This window comes from Budorcas taxicolor, chromosome 8 (assembly GCF_023091745.1).
Source record: "Budorcas taxicolor isolate Tak-1 chromosome 8, Takin1.1, whole genome shotgun sequence".
Taxonomy (NCBI): domain Eukaryota; kingdom Metazoa; phylum Chordata; class Mammalia; order Artiodactyla; family Bovidae; genus Budorcas; species Budorcas taxicolor.
In genome coordinates this window covers 8,807,631-8,830,581 of record NC_068917.1, presented here as the reverse complement: position 1 = coordinate 8,830,581, position 22,951 = coordinate 8,807,631, and the positions used below count along the sequence as shown (strand labels likewise).

General features: G+C 44.4%; 1 protein-coding gene across 1 annotated transcript in view; it reads right to left on the bottom strand.

Annotated features, from left to right (window-relative positions):
* Window positions 1-1,027: 1,027 nt before the first annotated feature.
* Window positions 1,028-22,951, bottom strand: part of GALNT7 (polypeptide N-acetylgalactosaminyltransferase 7) — a 131,741-nt gene continuing 109,817 nt past the window's right edge. Inside the window, exons 4-12 of the mRNA XM_052645135.1 lie at window positions 20,415-20,545; window positions 20,102-20,181; window positions 17,350-17,532; window positions 14,023-14,140; window positions 12,503-12,625; window positions 8,419-8,637; window positions 6,089-6,187; window positions 5,106-5,234; window positions 1,028-1,165 (exon numbers count right to left, since the gene is read on the bottom strand). Coding sequence (XP_052501095.1) covers window positions 1,028-1,165; window positions 5,106-5,234; window positions 6,089-6,187; window positions 8,419-8,637; window positions 12,503-12,625; window positions 14,023-14,140; window positions 17,350-17,532; window positions 20,102-20,181; window positions 20,415-20,545 — 1,220 coding nt within the window. The remainder of the gene's footprint in view (window positions 1,166-5,105; window positions 5,235-6,088; window positions 6,188-8,418; window positions 8,638-12,502; window positions 12,626-14,022; window positions 14,141-17,349; window positions 17,533-20,101; window positions 20,182-20,414; window positions 20,546-22,951) is intronic.

The window sequence follows — 22,951 nt, the reverse complement described above, 5'->3', positions numbered from 1 at the left end:
GTAGTCTTGTAAGGCTTAATCCAACACGGGTTTGGAAATTCTCACCTTGGTTAGAACAAACCTTTGATGTGTTTACAGTGGTGGTGTGTTATTTGTGTTACTCTCATTTCAAGGTCTCAAAATTGAAAAACATTAACAGTTTTCTAAAGTGACAGGTAATGGGGAAAAGCCAATCCTCAATGTCAGAGGACATTTTTTCTCAAGTTAGTAGGCCCCCCTCATGCCTTAGGAGTTGGGACTGACAGAGGGCAATGGAATGCCGACAAGTAGAGGAGTTAATGCCACACAAATCTTCCAACTCTGCAGAATAGCCCTGGATGTTCCATCTTGTCATTTCTTTTTTGAGCCATACAGCATTCAATTTCAGAGCAAATGGCAGCAAGTTAATTCAGTCCTCAGACAGGTAACGATTCCATCAATACCATCCTACAAATTGCATTCAAAGCTCCTGAAATAGTATACCAAGAAATGAAAGAGGCACTAAATGTGTTGAAATTCACCTTTCAAAAAAGCAGCATGACCGTGGAGGAAGGCCACCTTGGCTAATAACCTGTGGCAGTGCTTCAAAAAGATGTAAAATTAAATAAAGACACAACAGGTTGATAATCACCAAGTTACATAGGAAAGTCTGGTTACTCCAACCTTTTTTTTTTTCAAGTGTGTTAAAAAAAAAAAAAATCAAACTGCCTTTCAGACCCCTGAGTGTAATCCCAAAGAAGACAACAATGCTTTTAACTCTGTTCTAAATAAAACAGAGCTAAACGCAAAGATTACCAACATCATCTTAAAACAAAACAAAAAAGATGTAAACATCTACAAAGTTTAAGGTAAAAGCAGTTTTGTAAACAGTAACTGCAGATGATCATGTTATTGTAAAAATCACAGTTTATCAACATCCTCAGGCTCCCACAGAGCCTCTGGGTTTGGAGCTGTACAGGTGACAACAGTTGCAGCAGGTTTCAGGCGGCTTTCAGTCCTGTATAAGTTTACGTGTCAGTAGGTAGGTTACTGATTTCTTTCATTCCTTCTAAACACTATGGATGTTATTTATCTCCCACTTTTGAGTCATTTTGCTGGAGTCGCAGTCGGAGATGAATACTTGATGGAGGACCTCCGAGCGATCCAAGCACTTTCCAGAAGAAATGTGAGTCAGTCTGTGCAGGTTCTGGAAAACACAGGGAAACACAGCGTTACACGTGAGCTCTGTGTTATCACTGGCATTAGACAGGTCACCTCCTGGCTTTCGTAAGAAGACAATTCAAGCAAATTGGTCAGGCATGAACCAGCTTCACCCCAGACTCTGGGTTTCTCTTGTCAGTCTTCTACATCCTGTTGTTGCTCAGGCATGATGTACTGCAGGTGCCTCCAATTCAACACATGCAAACTTAAATTCATCATCTTCTCCTCCAGACCAGCTCCTCTAGTTCCTATCCAGCTAGTCCAGCTGTCCTAAGCTTAGGATAGCACAGCTCAGGCTGTGTGCCCACCTTCCTTCCTTAGAGTCGCCAGCTGAACACGGACATTTGCAGGGCCTTGGGCTTATACCCTTCCCCACCCCCACCACCCTTGTCTTAGTCGAGTCCTTGTCACCTGCTGGAGGTTCAATTCAGCTCTCAGAGTGCAGTCCTCAGACTAGCTAAGATTGGGTCTGTAGGGTCGAAACAATTTCCTAACAATACAAAGACCCTAACTGCCTTTTCCACTGTATGGACATTTATACAGACAGTGCAAAAGCTATGCTGGGTCAAAGAGCTGGGGCTGTAGCCTCAATCAAGGGGTCACGTTCTCCATGGCTACAGACTCACAATTAGAAAAAAAGCCAGTTTCATTTGAGAACATCCTTGATGAAGCAGTAAAACGTGTTAGTTTTATTAAGTCTTGACTCTGAGAGACAGTAGGTAAGAATGGCCAGAACATGGGCAGTTGCTGGACTTGAGGGCTGAATGAGCACCTTTTCTTGTCATGTGACTTGAAAGGACAAATCGCAGGCAGACTACAGTTATGCAAACTTGGGGCTGGGGAGAAATTTTACAGAAAATAAAGTGAGCCTGTCACTTCAAGGGGAAAAGAAAAACAATCTAAAGCTGACAGTTATTTGTTGCCATTGATAAAACCCAAGTTTTCAAGCAAAAAACTGAGTTTCAGAAAACCTGTATACATCATCAAGAATGCAACAGCACCGAAAGATTTAAAGGCTTTTCTGGTAAAAAGTGGTTCTATTTGTGATTTCAGGGGCAGTGTATGATGAAATGTGCCATCATTTGGAAGATCTGCGTGACGCAGTGAGTCCATATTTTCCAAGTGAGCTGTGAAAGTGTGATGTCACAGAAGATCCACTCAAAGTTTAAGCCAGACAAGTGGGTTTGATGCAACAGAGGACGAAATGTTCACTGACAGGGATTCCAGATCCCACACTGCAAATAACTTAAGAAACTCCTGGCACTTCCCTGACGGTACAGTGGATAGGAATCTGCCTGCCAATGCAGGAGACACAGATCCCCTGATCTAGGAAGATCCCACACGTGGCGGAGCAACACCCCCTGGCAACTCCAGAAGTGCACCGCAACTCCTGAAGCCCGTGCTCTTGGGTCCGGGAGCCACAGCTGTTTGAAGCCTGGGCACCTAGAGCCTGTGCTCTGCAATGAGAAGGCCGTGCACCACAGCCAGAGCGGAGCCCCTGCTCACAGCAACTAGAGAGAGCCTGGGCACAGCTATGGAGACCCAGCACAGCTATAAACAAGTGAATGAATAAAAAGAAGCCACCACCTACACACTTGTGTAGCCCAATTCTCTGAAAAGGCTTTTAAATTATCCCTTGTTTTCAAACTGCATGTCTACCCAAGGCTGGATTTTCCTCAGATACTCAACTCGAACATCTCGCAGCCAACTAAATGCAGAAGCAGAGTGGGAATCCAGAGCTCTTCTATGAAACCAGACACTAAAGGCATTTGTGAAACTATAAAACAGTGCCACTCTTCTCATCGTGGTGGGGAAAATAGCTATTTTTCATTAAAAGTGTTATTTATATTAACATGTAATAGGGTTATGAGTGTTACTTTTACACTAATACGTACATCAATACTCATAACAGTTCTCAGGTTTAATTCCCAATTCAGAAACCCCATGAGCTGTAAGCTGCATAACAAATCTCCCTGGGAGTGTGTCAGCAGTCAGTAAGGATGTAAACGGGTCCAGAGGAGCAGAGTGAGAACTGCTGCCTGAACTGGCCTCCTGCTCACCAGCCCAGACTTGACAATGTTTCCAGAATTATCTTCCTGAAAGTACCCACTGTTTCCTATCACTGTGATCCTCAGCTAAGGTCGGTCACTCCCCAAAGACCATAAAAAGTTCCATGCTCTTTCCCATGGAGAACAACTCAGGGAACCAGAAAACACCCAGCTCCTAGAATTCTCTACACTAAGATGCTATGACTCTGCTCACTCATCATCGCATTCACCCTCCACGAAAAGTCTCATCACACCTCAAGATTCCGTGCAGTGATGCTTCCCACCCGAAACTCACCAGAAATAAAGCGTCCTATTAATCTCTCTCTCCTATCCTGTGGCACTTTATTTCTGTAATAGCTTGTTTTTGTTTCTTATTTATTATTTTTGACTGTGCTGGGTCTTCCTTGCAGGGTGCCAGCTTTCTCTTCTCTAGCTGTGGTGAGCAGGCTTCTCACTGGGGTGGCTTCTCTTGTGGAGCCCGGGCTCTAGGGTGCATGGGGTTCAGCACTTGCTGTGTCTGGGCTCCCAGGCTCTGGAGCGCAGGCTCAGTAGTTGTGGTGCATGGGCTCTGTTGCTCTGTGGCAGTGGGGTCTTCCCGGATCAGGGATCCAACCTGCGTCTCCTGCATTGGCAGGCGGATTCTTTACCACTGAGTCACCAGGGAAGCCCCATTTTGCTTATTTTTATTTCTACGTTTTTTCCTTCTCTTCCATTATAGTATGATGGGCTTTAGCTATTTTTTGAAAGGCCCCAGTGAATATTTATTAATAGTAACATCTGACACACAGACTGATATTCGGTGCTGTGTCCTTTAAAATATAGTATCTAAAATATATGCATCCCATTTTTTATCCATTCCTTCTCATATTGTTTTGCATCTGTTAACCTTCTTTTACTAGTTAACTAATATTGTCCTTACTCACCCCTAGGCTTTACTGCTATTATTCATCTTTCTTTGTGGAAATAAATGCTCTGTCCTCTGGGAGTTATATTAATCTTCTCCTTCCTAACATCAGCAACTGACACAAACTTACCGCTTCTTGGTAATTATCCATGCAAATATATCATTCCCATAACTGCGAATATTCAGCTAGGCCATTAACATGGTCACTACATGGCAAACAAGTGTTTTCCGGCAGGGAGTGTATGACAACAAATACAAGATGTGTAAAGAAAGTTAAGGGCTGCCAGCTTCTTTCAGTTTGGGGGAGCTTTTTCAACTTTTTGTTTCACAATAAATTGATTAACTTTAGCCAAGTCTAGACTTTGAAAATTATAGAGTACCATTAGAACGCTGGAATCCTCAACTTGGCATACAACACTGAAAATTCACACCTGAAATAGAAACACTGCTCCCACAGAGTCAAATGAAGAACTAAATGTGGCCTTTAAAACAAGCAACAGGCAACACATATCCAGCCAGGAAAAGAAGCTTGTGAAGCCTGGAATCCAACACGTTACCTGTTCATCTCTATCGCCACCTGCTGGACAACAGGCAGCACTATTTTAAAAGTTAATCTAAAAAAACCATTCATTAAAACTATATATACATATTTATATATAAATGAGCCATTCATTAAAATTATATATATTATCATTTAGATTAAAAAGATCAGATTTTGATATTAGAAAAATGGTGATGATTGCCTCAGGGAACCCTGGTTTCCCTATGTGGATAAATGAACAGTGGGTCTGCATGGACCCTGGGTGGTGCCCGTTCATGACGACATTGTACTAGAGAATAAAAGGGGTGCTCTGTTATCAGGAAAATGAGAGGGAAATGCAAGCCAGTGAGAATGCAGATTTTAAGGTCTACATGTCTCAATTCCATATATTAAAATGAAACAGCATATATTTCAGAACTAAGATGCAGAATACCTTGAAGTACTGCCATTCCTTAAATTCATTCAGATTGCAGTGTGTAATCATAACTTTGGATCCATCAGGCCCCTTCGTCAAACACTGGTCGTACTGCATGAGCTGATTGGCTTCATTGATTCGGAAAAGCTATTTAAAACAGAAAGAAACTCAAGTCTTATAATTAGACTCAATGACTACCCTATCTCTCTATCACATTTCTGTATGTTCAGAACTGCAAGTCCAAAGACAGGAATTCCTCATTTTGATGGTAGTGAAGATCGCTTCTAACTATTTAGCCCTTTAGATACAGAATCGGTCGTTAAGATATTAATCACACCAACAGTGTAATAAAATGAAAGTGTGGAAACAGACCTGATAATGTATCACCATCTAAATTAGAGACAAGAAAAATACTCACATAGGAAGGGAAGAAAATATGTGGTTGCTGTTCTCAGTTGTGTCTGACTCTTGCCATCCCATGGACTGCAGTTTGCCAGGTTCCTCTGTCCATGGGATTTCCCAGGCAAGAATAATGGAGTGGGTTGCCATTTCCTCCTCCAGGGGATCTTCCCAACCCAGAGACTGAACCCGCGTCTCCTGCATTACAGGTGGATTTTTTACCATCGGAACCACCTGGGAACACGACTGGTAATAGCATCCCAGCTTCTTGGGGGGAATATGTGGAAAACTGAACAATATCTGAACAAACAAAACTGTTAGGGAGTGAGGCTTATACACTTTTACACTCAAGCAAGAATATATTCTAGTCTCTTATATGAGACACAAATTCTAGTTTGAGGTTGCTTACGTAAAAACCAACACTGCTCGTATCCCCTCATTTAAGCAAATGCTTCAGCACTGTTGGTTTTTCACAGAATGTTTTACTTTATCAAACAATCACAATTACCAAACTGAAAACCAGGCTAAAGCCTGTGCTGCATCAGCGTGCTGGCTCCCAGCGCATACCAACTGCATCTGGAAGCCGGGAGCCAGCAGCGTACCTGATTCCCGCCCATCCTGTGGCAGGGGCCCAGCTCCACAAAGCCTCCATTGGTTTTCCCCATGCTGTCGATGCAGTACACAGTTTCAAAGCCTCTGATCTGAAAGAAATGAACAAAGGGTCACAGGCCAGTAATGGTTTAGATTCTGATAAGCTCTAGCAGGAGGTCAGAGAACTTTGTCTTGAGGCTGAGGTCCACATGGAGGGTGGGGTATGTGCAGCCTGGTACCTACCGTCCCTGTCAGGCCTCTGGGAACATAGAGCTATAGTCATCTCTCAGACCACTTATGGTCTTTTTTTTTTTCCCTACTTATCATATTGATTTGTGAAGCAATTTTGTTGCATGCAAAGAGATAGAGAGGGTTTCCTGTTGTTCTTAGACTTATAAGGTTGTTTATACTTGAAAAGTCATTGGTTAGGACTTCCCTGGTGGCACAGTGGACAGAAGTCCACCTGCCAGTTCTGGGGACACGAGTTTGATCCCTGGTCCGGGAAGATTCCACATACTGAGAAGCAACTAGGCCGTGCTCCGCCAGAAGAGAAGCCCCTGCAATGGGAAGCCCGTGCACCACAGCCAGCGCGTAGCCCCCACGGGCTGCAGCTGGAGGAAAGCCCGTGCAGCAGCCAAGACCCAGCCCAGCCAAAAACCAATAACAATGGTAACAATTAATTAATGTAAGAAAGCCACCGGTTGGATAGCGTGAAACCACTTATGGTCTGAAAGTCAACACTGGAAGGGGCTCATTTCAATGAAGGACCTTGGCCTATACATTTCGATAAAAGACAACAGAAGAAAAGAAATTTAAAAATACCATGAGTACCATTTCAGATTCATGAGAAGCCGAGTGAAGGGACCTGACTACAGTGGTCACAGACACTGGCCCTAAGTATCTAGACCATCAGTGAACCTGGGAAGTAAGGCTCCCACTCCTGACAGCTGTATCCAGGGGCTGGGGTTCATGGAGGGGCAGAGGGGTAGCTGTGACCAGCAGGCCAGACAGTGAGGCTCCTCTCTGACTAGGGACGTTGTAAGTAATAATAAATAACATGTGTGCTCAGTCATGTCCGATTCCTTGCGACCCATGGACTGTAGCCCACCAGGCTCCTCTGTCCATGGGATTCTCCAGGCAAGAATACTGGAGTGGGTTGCCATTTCCTTCTCCAGGGTATATTTCCCACCCAGGGATCAAACCCAGGTTTCTGGCATCTCTAGCTTTGGCAGGTGGATTCTTTACTACTGAGTCAAATGGGGGGGAGTCAAGCTATAGCTGACAAATTAAACAATACAGACCACCTATGGGAAAACTGTATATATTGTAAGTACGTGGCAAACATGTGCTTCCATCTCTGGAATGCATGTTTTGTACAAAAACAATCTTCTCCCTTTTTGGAAATACTACTACAGATTTATAACTTGACTAGAGGTCACTATTGGCGTCTGTTGGCAGCTGGATGTGCTTGTCGGGGCTCTGGGACAGAGGTCTGGGTTAAAGGTGGACATCTGAGAGCCATCAACGTGTGAAGGGTGGGCTCTGAATCCTCTACTGGGCAAGCTCACCAAGAGAATTCATCCCTTCCACACAGAAGGCTCTAGGCTAGTGAGGAATTCTCGAGAGCAAAAGATAACCAAACCAAAATGCAGTCTGGGCTTTCAGGGGCTCTGGTCCAGCTGGGAGTTAAACACAGCTCATCAAAATAGAAGACGGAAATACGGGACAGAGAACTGTTAGGATAGAGGAGCAGAGAGAGATCGAGCACATCCTGCTACCCAAACTACTGACCTCTTACCAAAAAGGGCAGGTCACTTTGCTCTACCTGCTTCTCTAAGCGCTGGGGCTCCTCAGGGACAGATCTAGCCTCTTACCTCTGCATTCTTCCCGCTCAGTCCCACGAAACGTCCTGCGGGCTCCAGATACACGTCACAGCCTTAGATCTACATGCAGCCTCCTTTCTGGGCCCAAGGTCTCCTGGACAGCCCAGTGGGGTGTCTACCAGGCCATGTGTGCCCTCTTGACCCCTCCCCATGCACCCTCACTGGCAACTTCCTCATCGTGGCTGACACCCAATTTGCTGGGCAAATGTCGGGTTTGGCCAAAAAGCTCATTTGGGTTTTTCTGTGACATTGCATCGAAAACCCAAATGAACTTTTTGGCCAACCCAATAAAACCAAACTAGCTGTCTGCCTGGCCCACACCCTCCACTCACTTGCCTTGTTTTCCACCAAACTTCCCCGCCTCAAATTCTTCTCTCTTCCCCAACATTTCCATCTCGCTCTGCTTTCTCCTGAGCTCAGTCTCCAAACACACACACGACCACCCAGCTGACACTTACTTCTCCCCAGTCGACATTTTTGGGCGGCAGAGGGTAGTGTGAGGTGATGTCATAAGCTATTTCTTCCATGAACCATTTGAAACTCTTACAGTTGTGATCTTCTCGAAACTTCTTCAGCTCTGATATATCCCCATATGCTAAGGCCTTCGATTCAGGGCGACTGGCATAGAAGTAGTCTTTGTACTCATCCCACCAGACCTCCACAACTCTAACGTAATTCTGGGGGAAAAAAAATTAACATTATTATAAAAAAATAAAAATATTTGTACTATCATAAACAGTCTCTTCCTGACATATGAAATATGACAAACTCGTTTCAAGAGGACTGTATATTTAATGAAGTGTGTGCAAGTGAGCTCATGACCCTGACATGTCACTGTCATGAGTGTTCAGCCAAAGAGTGGTGGACACAGAATCTGGTGTCACGGTGCTGAAGGTCACATGTGCGTGTGTGCTCAGTTGCTCAGTTGTGTTTGATTTTTTGTGACCCCTTGGACAGTAGCCCACCAGGCTCCTCTATCCATGAGATTCTCCAGGAAAGAACACTGGAGTGGGCTGCCATTTCTTTCTCCAGGGGATCTTCCTGTCTTAGGGATTAAACCTGAGTTTCGTGCATTGGCAGGCAGGTTCTTTGCCACTGCACCACCTGGGAAGCCCTAAAAAGGTTACACACTCTAAGATAATATGTTCTCTCCTGCTGATGAAGTTGAGTGAAGAAAGGGTTCGTGAGAAGCTGGCTGGAACCACCCCCAGCCCCTCACCCTGTCCCCTGCCCCTGCCCAGAACAATCTCCTCTCTGAGCACCACACTGTTGGCACCTGCAGAAACCACAGGGATAAACAACAGCTCTGCTCACTCAGATACATTCCTGCAGGCGCCTCTGCCCGTCTGGTAACAATATATATACCTGAACCACTTCACTGTAGCCCAGAATTAAGTGGATATTTCCCCCTCCCAATGCCCCAGCGGTATATCCTGAAAAGTAATCAAAGAACAATCAAGTAAGCTGGCATGTGATAACTAAGACCTAACTTCTGCTGTTGTACTGAACACAGGTGTGAATGGAAGCGATGGATACAGTACAGACCCAGCGAGGTCCTCGCACTTGGACATCAGCTGGCAGTAAACTTTATAAAGGACTTGGGAGTCCGTCTTTTCGGCTGGGTGGCCATAATGTTTCTGCTGCTACTACTCATCTCTGCTGCTGCAGTGAGAAAGCAGCACAGGCAACATGCAAAGCAACAGCAAACCTCGGTTCCAACACAACTTTACTTACGAAAAGGGGCTGCATTGGGCCCGCTGGCCAAGGTGACTGACCATTCTATATCAGGAGTGCGAACACCTAGTATTCAGATTACATGTTTTCTTGGCTACAAGGTAACTGTCAAAGGGTGAATGCCTGGCCATGGGCCTGTTGCTGCAAATGCCTGTGGGCTCAAGAAGTTCTAAGTGGCAGTCTCCTAAAAGAGCACAACATTATTGCTAAATATTTTGAATTCTTGCAAATGCATCCAAAGTTAGACACAGTCCGTGTCTTCTAGGTACTCATGAACATGAAGAATTCAGGCCATATGTATAAAGGTTACAGTAACAAAAAGGAGGAGCATTTAATTATTTGGGATGGGGGACAGGGCTGGCTTGGTTTGAAGGAATGGTTAGTGAGTTGGGGTCAGGACTTGCAGCAAAGGGCAACACAGCTATGTGACAAACCACGGTGTGTGTGGAGCCCTGAAGGAGGTCTGTTACCACCTCTGGATGCAGGATTCACTGAGAGAAAAGCTGCCTCCATTTCTCCATTTAAAGTGAAAAGCGTGTTAGTCACTCCAGTCATGTCTGACTCTGCAACCCCAAAGACTGTGTAGCCCGCCAGGCTCCTCTGTCCATGGGATTTCCCAGGCAATACTGGAGTGGGTTGCCATTTCCTTCTCCAGGGGACCTTCCCGACCCAGGGACCGAACCTGCATCTCTTACACTGCAGGCAGACTCTCTACTGTCTGAGCTACCGGGGAAACTCCTTCGGATAATTAAGAAGTGAATCTGTGTGAAGCATTTGGAATTTGTACACACTCAGCTCTCACGAAGTGCCAGCTCTCAGTGACACCAGTGTTTGTTTTTAGGGACTTTGCATGTTAACTCTCAGCTGACAGCCATCTGCATAGAAGGGTCTATGCAGGCAGCAGACATCAGATTCAGTTTCCAAGGGAATAACCCTGACGGGGACTGGAGATGGCCTGAGGGGTGGGACGGAGGGGAGAGGGGTGGGGGAGGGGGGTGGGTGAGCACCCATGGGAGGCCTGAGGGCCTTTGCTGGGCAAGGAGAGACTGGAACCAGGGGCGGTGCGGGAGGCGGGAGGTGGTGAGGAGACCACCTGCCTCCTCACCTCACCTCGTGGGCTCAGGGGTCACAGGAAAAGGAACCATCTCCAAGGGAAAGTTAACGGCTCAGCTCTGACAACGCTGAGTCGGAAACGTCTGAGGACCACCCAAGACGAGGGTGCTAGGGAAATCCCTGGCGGACCAGCGGTTAGGGCCCTGTGCTTTCACTGTTCGATCTCTGGTTGGGGAGCTAAGACCCCATAAGCCGTGCAGTGCGGTAAAAAAAAAAAAAAAAAAAAAAAAAAACATTAAAAGAAAAGGAAGGTTCTGGGCGACAGCTGATATGAGAGGTCTGCAGTTCAGAGAAGACCGCTGGCTGGAGAAACAGCTCTGGAGGCGGAGGGGACACACAGAAGCAGAGGACGGAGGTGCTGGCGATGGCTGCACTTGCTGGGCTTTGAGAAGACCCACGGCTAACCTGACAGTCACGGGTGTTGCCCTCTCATCTCTTTCTGTTCCTCGTAACACAGGCTTTTCTGAACTGACCTGATGTCATGAATTTTTGGTGACTGTGGGGCTGATTCCAAGGGCAGGTTCTCTTCCTGCGAGGCCGTCGGGCCTGTTGTTAAATGGGATCTCTGTCTAACGAGGCTCCCTGGTGGTCATTTTGAAGATAATCTGGCTGGTCAGAGGGCTGTGCTGGTTCTTATAGCCTCGTTTCTCCTTCAGTTATCTGTTCCCTTTGGGGAACAGTCCTGAGTTGCAGCTGTGGCCAGAAATAGACTTCCTTCTGCTTTTGACTTGGTTAAGGGCTCCAGAAGATGAAGGGCACCAGTCATACGCTCTTAGAGTATGGCAGCCACATGGCTCCTACGTTGCTCCATCAAGGAGTAAGGCCATGGGCCTGCCAGCAGCGGGGCCTGTAGACTCTAGGGTGAAACTCTCCTGGTTTGTCCCTCGTTTGGGGGACAAAAGATACTAAACTATTTTTTAAAAATTTTTTACTGTTATTTTTAAATTTTTAATTCTGTATTGGGGTATAGCCGATTGACAATGTTGGAACAGTCAACAGAGAGGGCACTCAGCCATACAAAAGATACTGAACTTTTACAAGCACTGTTCAAAACTCTGATTTTGTTTACTAGACAAACTCCTATTATAATCACTTTACTTTTTAAAAATCAGATAAGAACAGTATTTTACTGATGTGTGAATAATACAAACTGGTATTTTCTTTCCAACTATTTTCCTCCAGTGTTGCTGCTGCTGCTGCTAAGTCGCTTCAGTCGTGTCCGACTCTGTGCGACCCCACAGACAGCAGCCCACCAGGCTCTGCCGTCTCTGGGATTCTCCAGGCAAGAACACTGGAGTGGGTTGCGATTTCCTTCTCCAATGCATGAAAGGGAAAAGTGAAAGTGAAGTCGCTCAGTCGTGTCCAACTCTTCGCAACCCCATGGACTGCAGCCTTCCAGGCTCCTCTGTCCATGGGATTCTCCATGCAAGAGTACTGGAGTGGGTTGCCAGCTTTTACAAATTAATCTGAGCTATCTTCACAGAAAACACTCGATATAGGAATGATAATCAGAGTAGGATACAAGGAATAATCTTAAACAGTAAGAAGTTTCACAAATAAATCCAGCCTAAGTTAAAAGTGACACCCAGCATGACAGCTTCAAAGGTGTCACCCAGCCATCAGGTTGACACTCAGTGGCCATGTGGCACACATGCGTCAGCTCCCGGCCTCCCCACTTTTAACCGAAAGACTCACCTTTAGGGTAGGAGAAGACCCGACATAGACGGGTGGGGGGTTCCCCTGCCAGCCCTCAAGACGGTAGATGTGCCCAACACGGGAACAAGGGACAAACAGCAACTTGCCTCCACATTGCCAGATCTGTCAGGAAAGACACACGTGCAGCTGTTTCAAATGCAAGCTCTGTCTTGTGAAACCTAAACTAGACACAGTGTCCACAGGGAAATTATACACCAAACAGATCCTGCAATGACTTCCTGTTTCTCGAGCTCACATACTAACCAAGAGGCTGCTGGGGAACACAGGTGTGCCCGGGACCCAGGACCCCTTCCTGAGCTCCTGCAGCACCCAAGACCTGCAGAGCCACTCAGACATCCCAGTCCTCACACCCTTGTAACCCCCCTCCCGCTCCACCAGCTACCATGTCTCCCATGGGGGAGTGTTCTGATCAACGCCTCACCAGCTCCTGCACCTCTGCTCCCCTCTCCGATCACTCCCCTATTTATTTACAGTAGGAGATTATGCTGCTGAAGGGCAGCTGGGGGTCATGCCCTCCCCCTCAGCCCCTCTGATGGTTTCCACTGCCTGCTGGATTAGTAACAGTGTAACAGCACTGGAGGCTCCTCACTGCAGCCCTAATATCCCTGCCCACATGGTCTTCCCCTTCATCTCTGTTTGATTCACCCATTCAGCTTCTGCCAGCGTTCCGGTCTCCTCAACTCTCATATCCCCTGTCCTGTGCCTTTTCCCATTCTACCTTCTTAGAAGCGTCCCCCAACCAATCTCAAGGCCATCTTCCTAGTTCTGTCTTGAACACTTCCTCTAGCAGGATCCCACCAACTGCTCCGTCATCACATCAGCTGAATGTGGGTCCACCTTCTGATTGTGTTACGAGTTTAAGTAGAATTCCCATCTCTTATGACTGTAAGTTCCTTGACAGCGGGGACTGGGTTTCTCCTCTCATCCCTCACGGGGCTGAGCTCCAGACATTCAAGACAAGTTGAACAATTATCTATTCAACTCAAACTGGATCACTGTTCTCTCCCTTTCTTTCGGGAAGAGGTGGGGAGCTGCAGCTCCCGTGTCAGTGTAAAAACCCCAGTCCCTGCTGGGGTCTGCCTCTGTCCTGAAGCATCCTGTCCTACAGGGATGAAAGGCAGCTTCAGCAGTGGATGGGCAAATGGGACCCCAACAACTGCTGATTCCCCCAGGGGCTCTGATAACAAAAGGCTCCAGTATGGAAAGCCTTTGGGGGAGGGGTGGGGGATGGGAGAGGAGGTATTTTCACTCTGAAGCTTGCTGGCCTCCGTTTTTAGCTGAGCCATGTACATATGTAGTCGGAGCTTGCATTTTGCCTTATGTTTTCCCAAAAGGCAAGTATGTTTGTTAGTCATTCCTTATAATTTAGAGAAATGCATTAAACAGTACTCTCCCCCCACCCCCCACACACAACCTGAAAGAAACCAGCCTTATCAGATAGTCACAACAATCAGTAATAACTTCTTGGGAAAACTGCAGTTGTTTAAATGAACTGTTACCTTGTATGAGATCTCAAAGTTTTCACCACCCCAAATCTGGAGGCCTGGATCATAGAGACCCAGTTCAAAGAAGAAGTCTCTTTCGATGGCGAATAACCCTCCAGCCATGGCTGGGGACCTAAGGGAAAGAAATGCTGAAACCACTTTGAAAGACAAATGCCCAAGACCCCTTCAACCACAGACAACAAAGCTTTTTGGAATACAGTTAAATAATGCACAGAAGAGACAAAACTGATGGCCAAACATTAAGAAATTATAAAGCCTTCACCAAGCAATTCTGTTCATAATTTCTTATGAATTCTCTACAATTTTTAACTGAAATGGTATTATGTATTTCATTACAAATCAGAGCATTACATCATTTCACCATTAGAGGGCATCTTGGTTCCTTGGTTGACTTAAAAATTAAGCCTTGTGAGTTAAAACAGAATTTTCGCTTTCACTCCTCAAAAGGACTAAGCCAGAAGCCGTGGTTGGCTAAATGTTCCTGTAATGATTTATGAGTCATTCTAAGATGAGTGAAACCATACACCATGAAAGTAGTATCTCATTTTTTAAATTGTGTAGCTCAGGGGTTTGCCAAATAAGGGTGTAGCTCGTGGGAGCACAGCCTGGGTTCATTGTGAGTGTGCGAATGAGGCACGGAAGTGACACAGGAGAATGAGACATGGTTATTTACTGTGCCAGCATGCAGGGATGCCAGAGGGTGACTCCTGCGCCTTCCTGAGTGCGATGCTGAACTGGGTACTTTCTAGGCAGAAGAGGGGAAAAAAAAAAAAGACTTGGTAGCTTTCTATGGCGAGCCCCTCCCACCATCAGAAGTTAGAGAAGAACAGTTTTCATCCTGTTCTCCTGGGAGCAAAGGATTATCGCTGCATACGATTCTTAGGTAGGTCCCTCCATTGGAGCCTCTTCATCAGCATACCTGATATCAATCTATCGCCAATTCCCATTGATTCCACCGTCAACTCACACAGTGAGTTCACACGGTGAACCCACTTCTTCCCAGCCTCACTGCTGGCCATCCTAGCCCACGGACAGAACCCTGACAGTGTCCTCTTTCCTGACCCACTGGAGCCCCATCAGGCAGCTGGGTAGCGCCGCCTGCTCCGCCGACCCCCTCCTGCCCCAGGGCCCAGTCTCCTGACCCGAACTCCCTTCCTGTTGCTCCACAGGGCCGGCTCCTCCTCCCTCAGGGCTCGGCCTCAGGAACACTTTCTGGGCTTTCCTTCTCACCACTTGTCGTACTCGCTCCTCCAGAGTCATTCGTGTAGTGAACTGCTTAATTTCTGTCTCGCCTGCTGCGTGTTCAGTGCCACGAGGGAACACAGCTCATTAAAGGGAAATGTCATCACGTCAGGGGAAAGTCATCCTCTCAAAAGGCTTTTCTTCTCAAAGTACACGGCTGAACTCCCTAAATAGCACTGGTGCATTTTCGGTTGTATTTTCACACCACGTTTATTTAACTGTCATTTAACATTATTATGACTATGCCCTTTTGATCTTTAAACATATTCCCAGTTCTCTCAGTACATATTTGAAAAACGTATCTTAATGTGAAAGCCAGTGAGTTATTTAAAGGGAAAACTTCCTTAAATTTTTCTAGCACATTTTTAAAAATTCTCTTTACTAGCCCATGGGTTTGGTGGGAATACACCTGTGGTCACCACCCCTTATTTTTTCTCTCCCAGAATTATTTGTGAGTCAGGTTAAATAGATCAGTGGCAGGCTCTTGGACAATTTTTGAAAAAAAAAAGAAACAAAAAAAAACCTCAAACAGAAATTTGGAAAATGTCACATAAAGCTGAAAGGTTGTATAATTTCCTTATGTTTGCCATTTCAGTATCCTGGTATCACGACATGCCCAGACCCCACCAGCTTTTTGCATGACATCAGACGTTGTCCCCAAACTGAGTTCGAGCATCATCAGCAGCGCAACAGGAAGAGAGAGACCAAAAGCAGAACCATAAGATCAAAAAAATAAAATTAGACACATTTAGAAACCTACACTAGCATCTAACTAAACAATTCATTTGGGGCCACTCTTTAAAAGATGGTAAAAATGTTCTAGTAAGAAGACCAAAAAAGAGAGAAGAGCGTAAATTTTTCTATTTGAAGAGGCACAAGAAAGGAGAAAGGAAGATTCTGGAATAACATCTCCTTTTAATCAAATGCTCTTCTGAGAATGAAGTCATAAAGGAATTCTATGTAACATTTCCCAAAGTCATGTATTTTTATTCATCAAATTTAACTGGCATAAAATTATTACTTAAGAGCATATGAAACAAAAGAAAGAAAAAAAAAATCTTGTTACTGCCTTTTGTTGTTAATACTACCCTCCAAGGCTTCAAAGTAGATACAAAACTTGGATGGTAAGTAAAATTTACACATTTTAAACTTATAGAATGATATTATTGTCAAAAGAACAAAATTTCATGTCTAGTCCACTTTCCCAGGTGGGCTCAGTGGTAAAGAACCTGCCTGCCAATGCAGGAGACATGGGTTCGCTTCCTGGGTCAGGAAGATCCCTGGAGGAGGAAATAGCAACCTATTCCAGTATTCTTGCCTGGGGAATCCCATGGACAATGGAGTCTGGCGGGCTACAGTCCATGGGGTCGAAAAGAGTCAGACATGACTTAGCGACTAAACAAAATAACAAACAAAAACCTACTAGGAGAAGACTGCAAAGCTTTTCTTGTTTTTCCCCTGTATTTGGAACTGATACCATAAAACATGCCCACCCTCCAAGTCTGCCCCCAAATGGAGCTTGCTTTTAAGAAGAAAGCAACCACAAAGATGAAAGGGTGAATTTAAACCCCTGAAACAGCACAAAGAAAGAAATCCTTTCAGAGTCTGAGACAGCATCTACAGTGTTAATAATATATATATATGTATTTATATATATATATATATATATATATTTAGCTTGGCAAGAGGTTAATAGGTTAGCAGCGACTGGAGAAAAGAAAAAAAGGTAAGTGATTTAGTGATTACCGATATGGTTCAGTTTTTGTCTTTCTCAGTCTCTTCTCTCGGGGGGTCAGAGGCACCCGTTTCCAGAGCATACTCCAGTCCCATGCTCCTCGGGCATACCCATCTTCGTCACCACCCCCTTGGGGCACAATCTCATATGTGTTGCCATTTATGACATCTATGAGCGGCACAGTGCAAATGGTTCTGTGTTGTGTTGTTGATGGATGGCAGCAAAGATGAAATGCAAGGGCGTGTGGGGACCCACGTGTTTACACCAGGACATGGGGAAGGAAGAAAAAAAAAGTACTTAGAGAGAAACATTCCACGTTAAAAAGAGGAAGTAGTGAGCTTTACCGATAAGGTTCAGTTTTATGTTTTCTTTTGGCCTTTTCCTTGTGACTCAGGGGGATTCGCTTCCATAGCAAACTCCAGTCCCAGGCCCCTCTGGCAAAACCATCTTCATCCCCACCTTGCTGAGGCTCAATGGAATAGTCATTCCCATCTATGTAATCTATTAGAGGCACAGTGCATGTGGTTCTGAAACATTTACAGAAAATGAAAAAGCATTTAAGAAACCCAGCACTTAGTAGTTGAGCAAGTCTACCTGTATTATCTCTTGTTATTCTGGGTTGCTCTATTTTTTCCCCCACTAAGGGAACTTAGGACTTCTCTAATGGCTCAGATAGTAAAGAATCTCCCTGCAATGCAGGAAATGCAGGTTCGACCCCTGGATCAGGAAAGACCCCCTGGAGAAGGGAATGGCAACCCACTCCAGTATTCTTGCCTGGAGGATCCCATGGACAGAGGAGCCTGGAAGGCGATAGTCCATGGGGCTGCAAAACAGTCAGACACACAGGGGACATTAATATCTAATGGCAGATCGACGTGAACGAATGCCTTGAAAAGTCAAGGAGGCTGTTTTCATAAGAGAAGGGGAGAGGGGACGTCCCTGGGCTCACAGACAAATGTTAGGGACAAAGAGCCGTATCCTTGAACTTAGCAGCATGTCCTCATTTTCACTCTGGTCCTACAGGCTCGCTCTCTTGGTAACTTCACATTATTTACCAGGTTTCCCTGCCCATTTTTTTTCCCTCCTTGCTCCTCCATTCAAAATCAGTGTGTGTGTGTGTGTGACTTCCCTGGTGGTCCTGTGGTTAAGGGGTGTGTGTGTGTGTGTGTGTGTGTGTGTGTGACTTCCCTGGTGGTCCTGTGGTTAAGGGGTGTGTGTGTGTGTGTGTGTGTGTGTGTGTGTGTGTGTGTGTGTGACTTCCCTGGTAGTCCTGTGGTTAAGACTTCAGCTCCCAATGCAGGGAGCACGGGTTCGATCCTTGTCGGGGAACTATCAGGAAATTAAGAGCCCTCCTGCCTCATAAGGCCTGGCCTAAGACAAAAAGCAAATATAAATAAATAAAGATTACAGTTTCTTTAAAAAAAAAAAAATGAGTGTGTGTGTGTGTAGAAAGATAATACTTGCTACACTTTCAGCAGTGCTCCCAGCTCTTTGCTGCTTTTTACTTCTTTGGAAGAAGTTATTATGAAAATCTGTTTCTGTACGTTTACTTGATGTTCTATCGTACTTCTTTTATTGCAGAAAATTAGCTTTTATCACACACACACAAAAAAACACAAAAATCCCTAAAACCCTGCTGAATAGCATAAATAGTGGCCTGAGAATCTGGAGTAAAAAACAATACCTTTTATCTGGGCTTCATAAAACCGCTAGTGCTATCTGACTAATCAGGTATAGTGCCAACTCTGCTAAGATAATTGCTACACTGCTTGTTCTGGTGGTCATTTCATCAGAAAGGGTTTTAAAAGGCAGCTCCTACAATGGAGATTACAGTTTTTTACAACCACGGTTAAGGTACATTTTAGATGTTTAGAAACCAAGGAGAAGGGGAAAATCCTTGGGGCTCAGGATTTCGACACAGGGGCTTTATTCCCGCCTGTGGCCTCTTGCGGGCCAGTCGAGAGGCCAGTGGAATGACCTCACTCACCCTGCCTACATCCCAGAGGACTGCCCACTCTCATCAGGAGAGAGGAAGGCTAGCTATCTCTCCTCATGAGAGTCTTGTGATTCTCGGATTTCTAAGTATGCAGTGGAAGGTGTCCCAGAGGGCTCTCAGCTGGATTCTTTACAAACTGTCCGAGTTGGGGCAAATTCATGAATTTCTCTCAGTATCGGCATCCTCTTTAGCTAAAGAGAGGTAATAATATCTATTTTGCAGGGCTGCAGTGAGGCTAGAATCAGGCAGCACGTAGAGATCACTGTTGATAGATCCTGGGATGATACAGTCCTCTGAAAGGTCTTCTTCTGACTCAGGCCACAGACACAGGGACATGTCTCATTTCCCTCTTAAAATCTTCATTTTAATTAACTATTTGTTTCTGGCCGCTGTGGGATCTTAGTTTCCTGACCAGGGATAGAACCCACGTACCCAGCATTAGAAGTATGCAGTCTTAACCACTAGACTGCCAGAGAAGTCCCCCTGTATTTTTTCTAGATTCTGAAATAGTAAGGATTCTGGACTAAAAGCAGGGAAGGCTTTGGGAACCAGAAGACTGGTACTGCTGTCAATAGTTTCAGATCCGCTGTAAACTGAACAGTGATCACCACGTTCCCATGGGACAGCTGTCCACTTCTAAACTTTAAAGGTCATGTGGAAATCCAAGGCTTTGACACAGATGACAGCTAGCCCATACTATGTAAAATAATGATTTCCAAGGTCATACAAAAACCAATAGGCATAATTTCAAAGCATGCTCCTTCAAGTCTTCAGAATGTTACCACAGTGTGGAGGGGGCAGTTAACATTACTCTTAGAGCAAGCTTGTGGAGCTGGAGGAAGTCTCTTTACTGACCCAACCATAAGGAGATTCTAAGTGAGATATGCTGGGCTTATTCCAAATGTCTAACTGCCTGCATTTGAATCAGTCCCACGTTTCCACCAAGCTCCACTCAGGGAAACAACTAGCTAGAAAATAATACTCAACATGCAACTTAATACACTGAATGGAAATGAAATCAGGATGGGAATATTATTTGTCCTTCTAGGATGAGGTTTACTTTTCAACCAGGAAAGGAAATAAAAGCAAGGTAATGTTACCTGTCCTTAGATATGGGAGCTACAAGCGGTGCATACCAGTTAACCGCCACCTCACAGTGGGCATCGAGGTATATTAAAACCTTAAAAAAAAGAGGCAGGATGAAAAAAAACTCACCTACAGGACATCATCTATCACACACAATTTTAAACTAGATGCTAAGATAAACTGGCCATAGAGTCAATTTTGATATTTGTCTGGGTAAGATAGCATTTTCATTTCAATTAAAAAAAATTAAAGTGGTACTTAAAAATGTACATGATCTTTTAGTTACAAAATCCAAAACAGACACAAAAAATATTGAATGTTTCCTACCTGTCCAAGTTTGGCCTTCTGGGCACCGATACTTCGTGCCTGAATTAAACCTTCTCTTCTCTCATTTCGAAATACCTTGACTAGGCCATTCCACAGTTTAATATAGTCATCCAGTTTTTCTTTTAAGTGTTCTATGAATAAAAAACTCAGTCAATATTATACATTATATTTGTGGTTATAAACCAGTTAAGCTATCATTTTTCTCAAGAAAAAAGGATAGGCAACAGGTCAGTAATTTTACACAGAAGCATGCTCATGTTAATGTATAGAGAAGCAAGGTGAAGTGTATTATTGAAGTTAAAATTCTGAGCTTAATACACCTATGGAGAACTATTAATAGCCTGAGAATGATCAAAACTGTCTAAACATACAGAACAAATAACAACTATGCCAACTGACATGAAAACTTAAAACAATTCAAATGTTAACGTTCTATCTAGAAGCTTTCAGGCACAATAGTTCTTTGGCTTTTGGCAGAAGCAATGGTTCAGGATTTCTGAAGATGCACTGTCTATGGCTAACATTACACAGCCCCTTGGAATCCACATGGGGTATAGGTTAACATTTGTTTCTGAGCCATCCCCCCCCTACAATCAGTGATGAAGGGAGTAGTCTTGATGTGATGATCAACATAGTTCCCATCAAGCTGGCAAATAACAACAACAACAAAAAATCCTATCTTCTCTGTATTTTAAGCATCAACACATGTGTGCATGTGTGTGCACTAAGTCGCTTCAGGCATGTCTGACTTTGCAACCCTATAAACTGTAGCCCACCAGGCTCCTCTCTCCATGAGATTTTCCAGGCAAGAATACTGGAGTGGGTTGCCATTCCCTTCTCCAGGGGATCTTCTGGACCCAGAGATTGAACCTGTGTCTCTATGCCTCTTGCATTAGCCAGCAGGTTCTTTACCACGAACGCCACCTGGGAAGACCCCAACAAGTGTGTATGTGTAAATGTTTATTTATAAATATTTATATGTTATAAATTTATGTATTTATATTTAATTTATAAATATTTATAAATTCATAAATAAATATTTACACATTTATCTAATAAATACATATATCATTTACATATGTATGGATGTATATATGGGCTTCCCTAGTGGCTCAACAGTCAAGAATCCACCCGCAGTGCAGGAGACACAAGAGACACTGGTTCAATCCCTGGGTGGGGAAGATCCCCTGGAGAAGGAAATGGTTACCCACTCTTGTATTTTTGCTTGGAGAATTCCATGGACAGAGAAGCCTGACAGGCCACAGTCCATAAAGTCACAAAGAGTTGGATACAACTGAAACTAAAGCAACTGAGCATGCACTCACACAAGTATGCATATGAAAAGAAAAGTGAAAGTGAAAGTCGTATCTGACTCTTTGTGACCCCATGGACTATACAAGCCATGGAATTCTCCAGGCCAGAATACTGGAGTGGGTAGCCTTTCCCTTCTCCAGGGGGATCTTCCTAACCCAGGGATTGAACCTAGGTCTCTCCCATTGCAGGCAGATTCTTTACCAGCTGAACCAGAGGGAAGATCAAGAATACTGGAGTGGGTAGCCAATCCCTTCTCCAGGGGATCTTCCAGACCCAAGAATCGAACTGGGGTCTCCTGCATTGCAGGTGGATTCTTTACCAATTGAGCTATCAGGAAAGCCCTATATATTTATACACACACACACACACACACACACACATATATATACACACACATACATATGTTTGCACCTTGGTAGAGAAAATTTGGGGTTACCAAAAAAAGATACATTTATTAAACTTTCCATCTTGGCTTCGGAGCTGCAACAGAATGGTTTTTCTTTGTATCTCTATGAGCCTATGAAACTGGTTCATCACAGCCACAACTAATTCCTGGATTCTTAAAGACTTTTCTTGAGTCACAAAAGTTCAAGTTGTTTAAAATTTTAGCCCACTAATACAAAAACAAGGCAAAAAACAGCTGTATTTAGTGATGAGCTAGTGGTTAATGGGCAAATCAAGCTGTACACTTAATACTTCATTCATTTTTAAGGAGCTTATAATTAGCAAGACACCCACACATGAGCATTCAAAATTGAGAAGAAAAAATTTTCCTTTCTCTATTTTGGCAACCAGTTTTAATGAGAATTGTAAATAAAATTCTCATGCTGAGTTGCAATTTTTCCCCAGAAAGTCTTGGTAATTTTCCCTTCAATAAAAGGTTTTTTGTTTTGTTTTTAAAGCTCTTACTTTACCTTTTATTTTTTTTTTTAGTTCAATACAGCCCTAAGTTGGCTTTTTTCTAAAGCCCTTCTGAATTGCATTAGGTATTTTCACATATGTTATCTAAATAAATCTAAATAAATAGTTATCGTCAGAAACCTGTTTCTGTTCTTTAAATCTATTTCCAAATAAGATAACTTGGCTGCCATAGAGTCTCATGGACGCCAACACCAAGGTGGAGGGATCCAGGTGCCAAACAGGAAACATCTCTCCTGGGGGGTGATCATCCTGACCAGCCTGGGACCACTGCTGGGCCACGTGACTTGCTGTGACCAATAAGA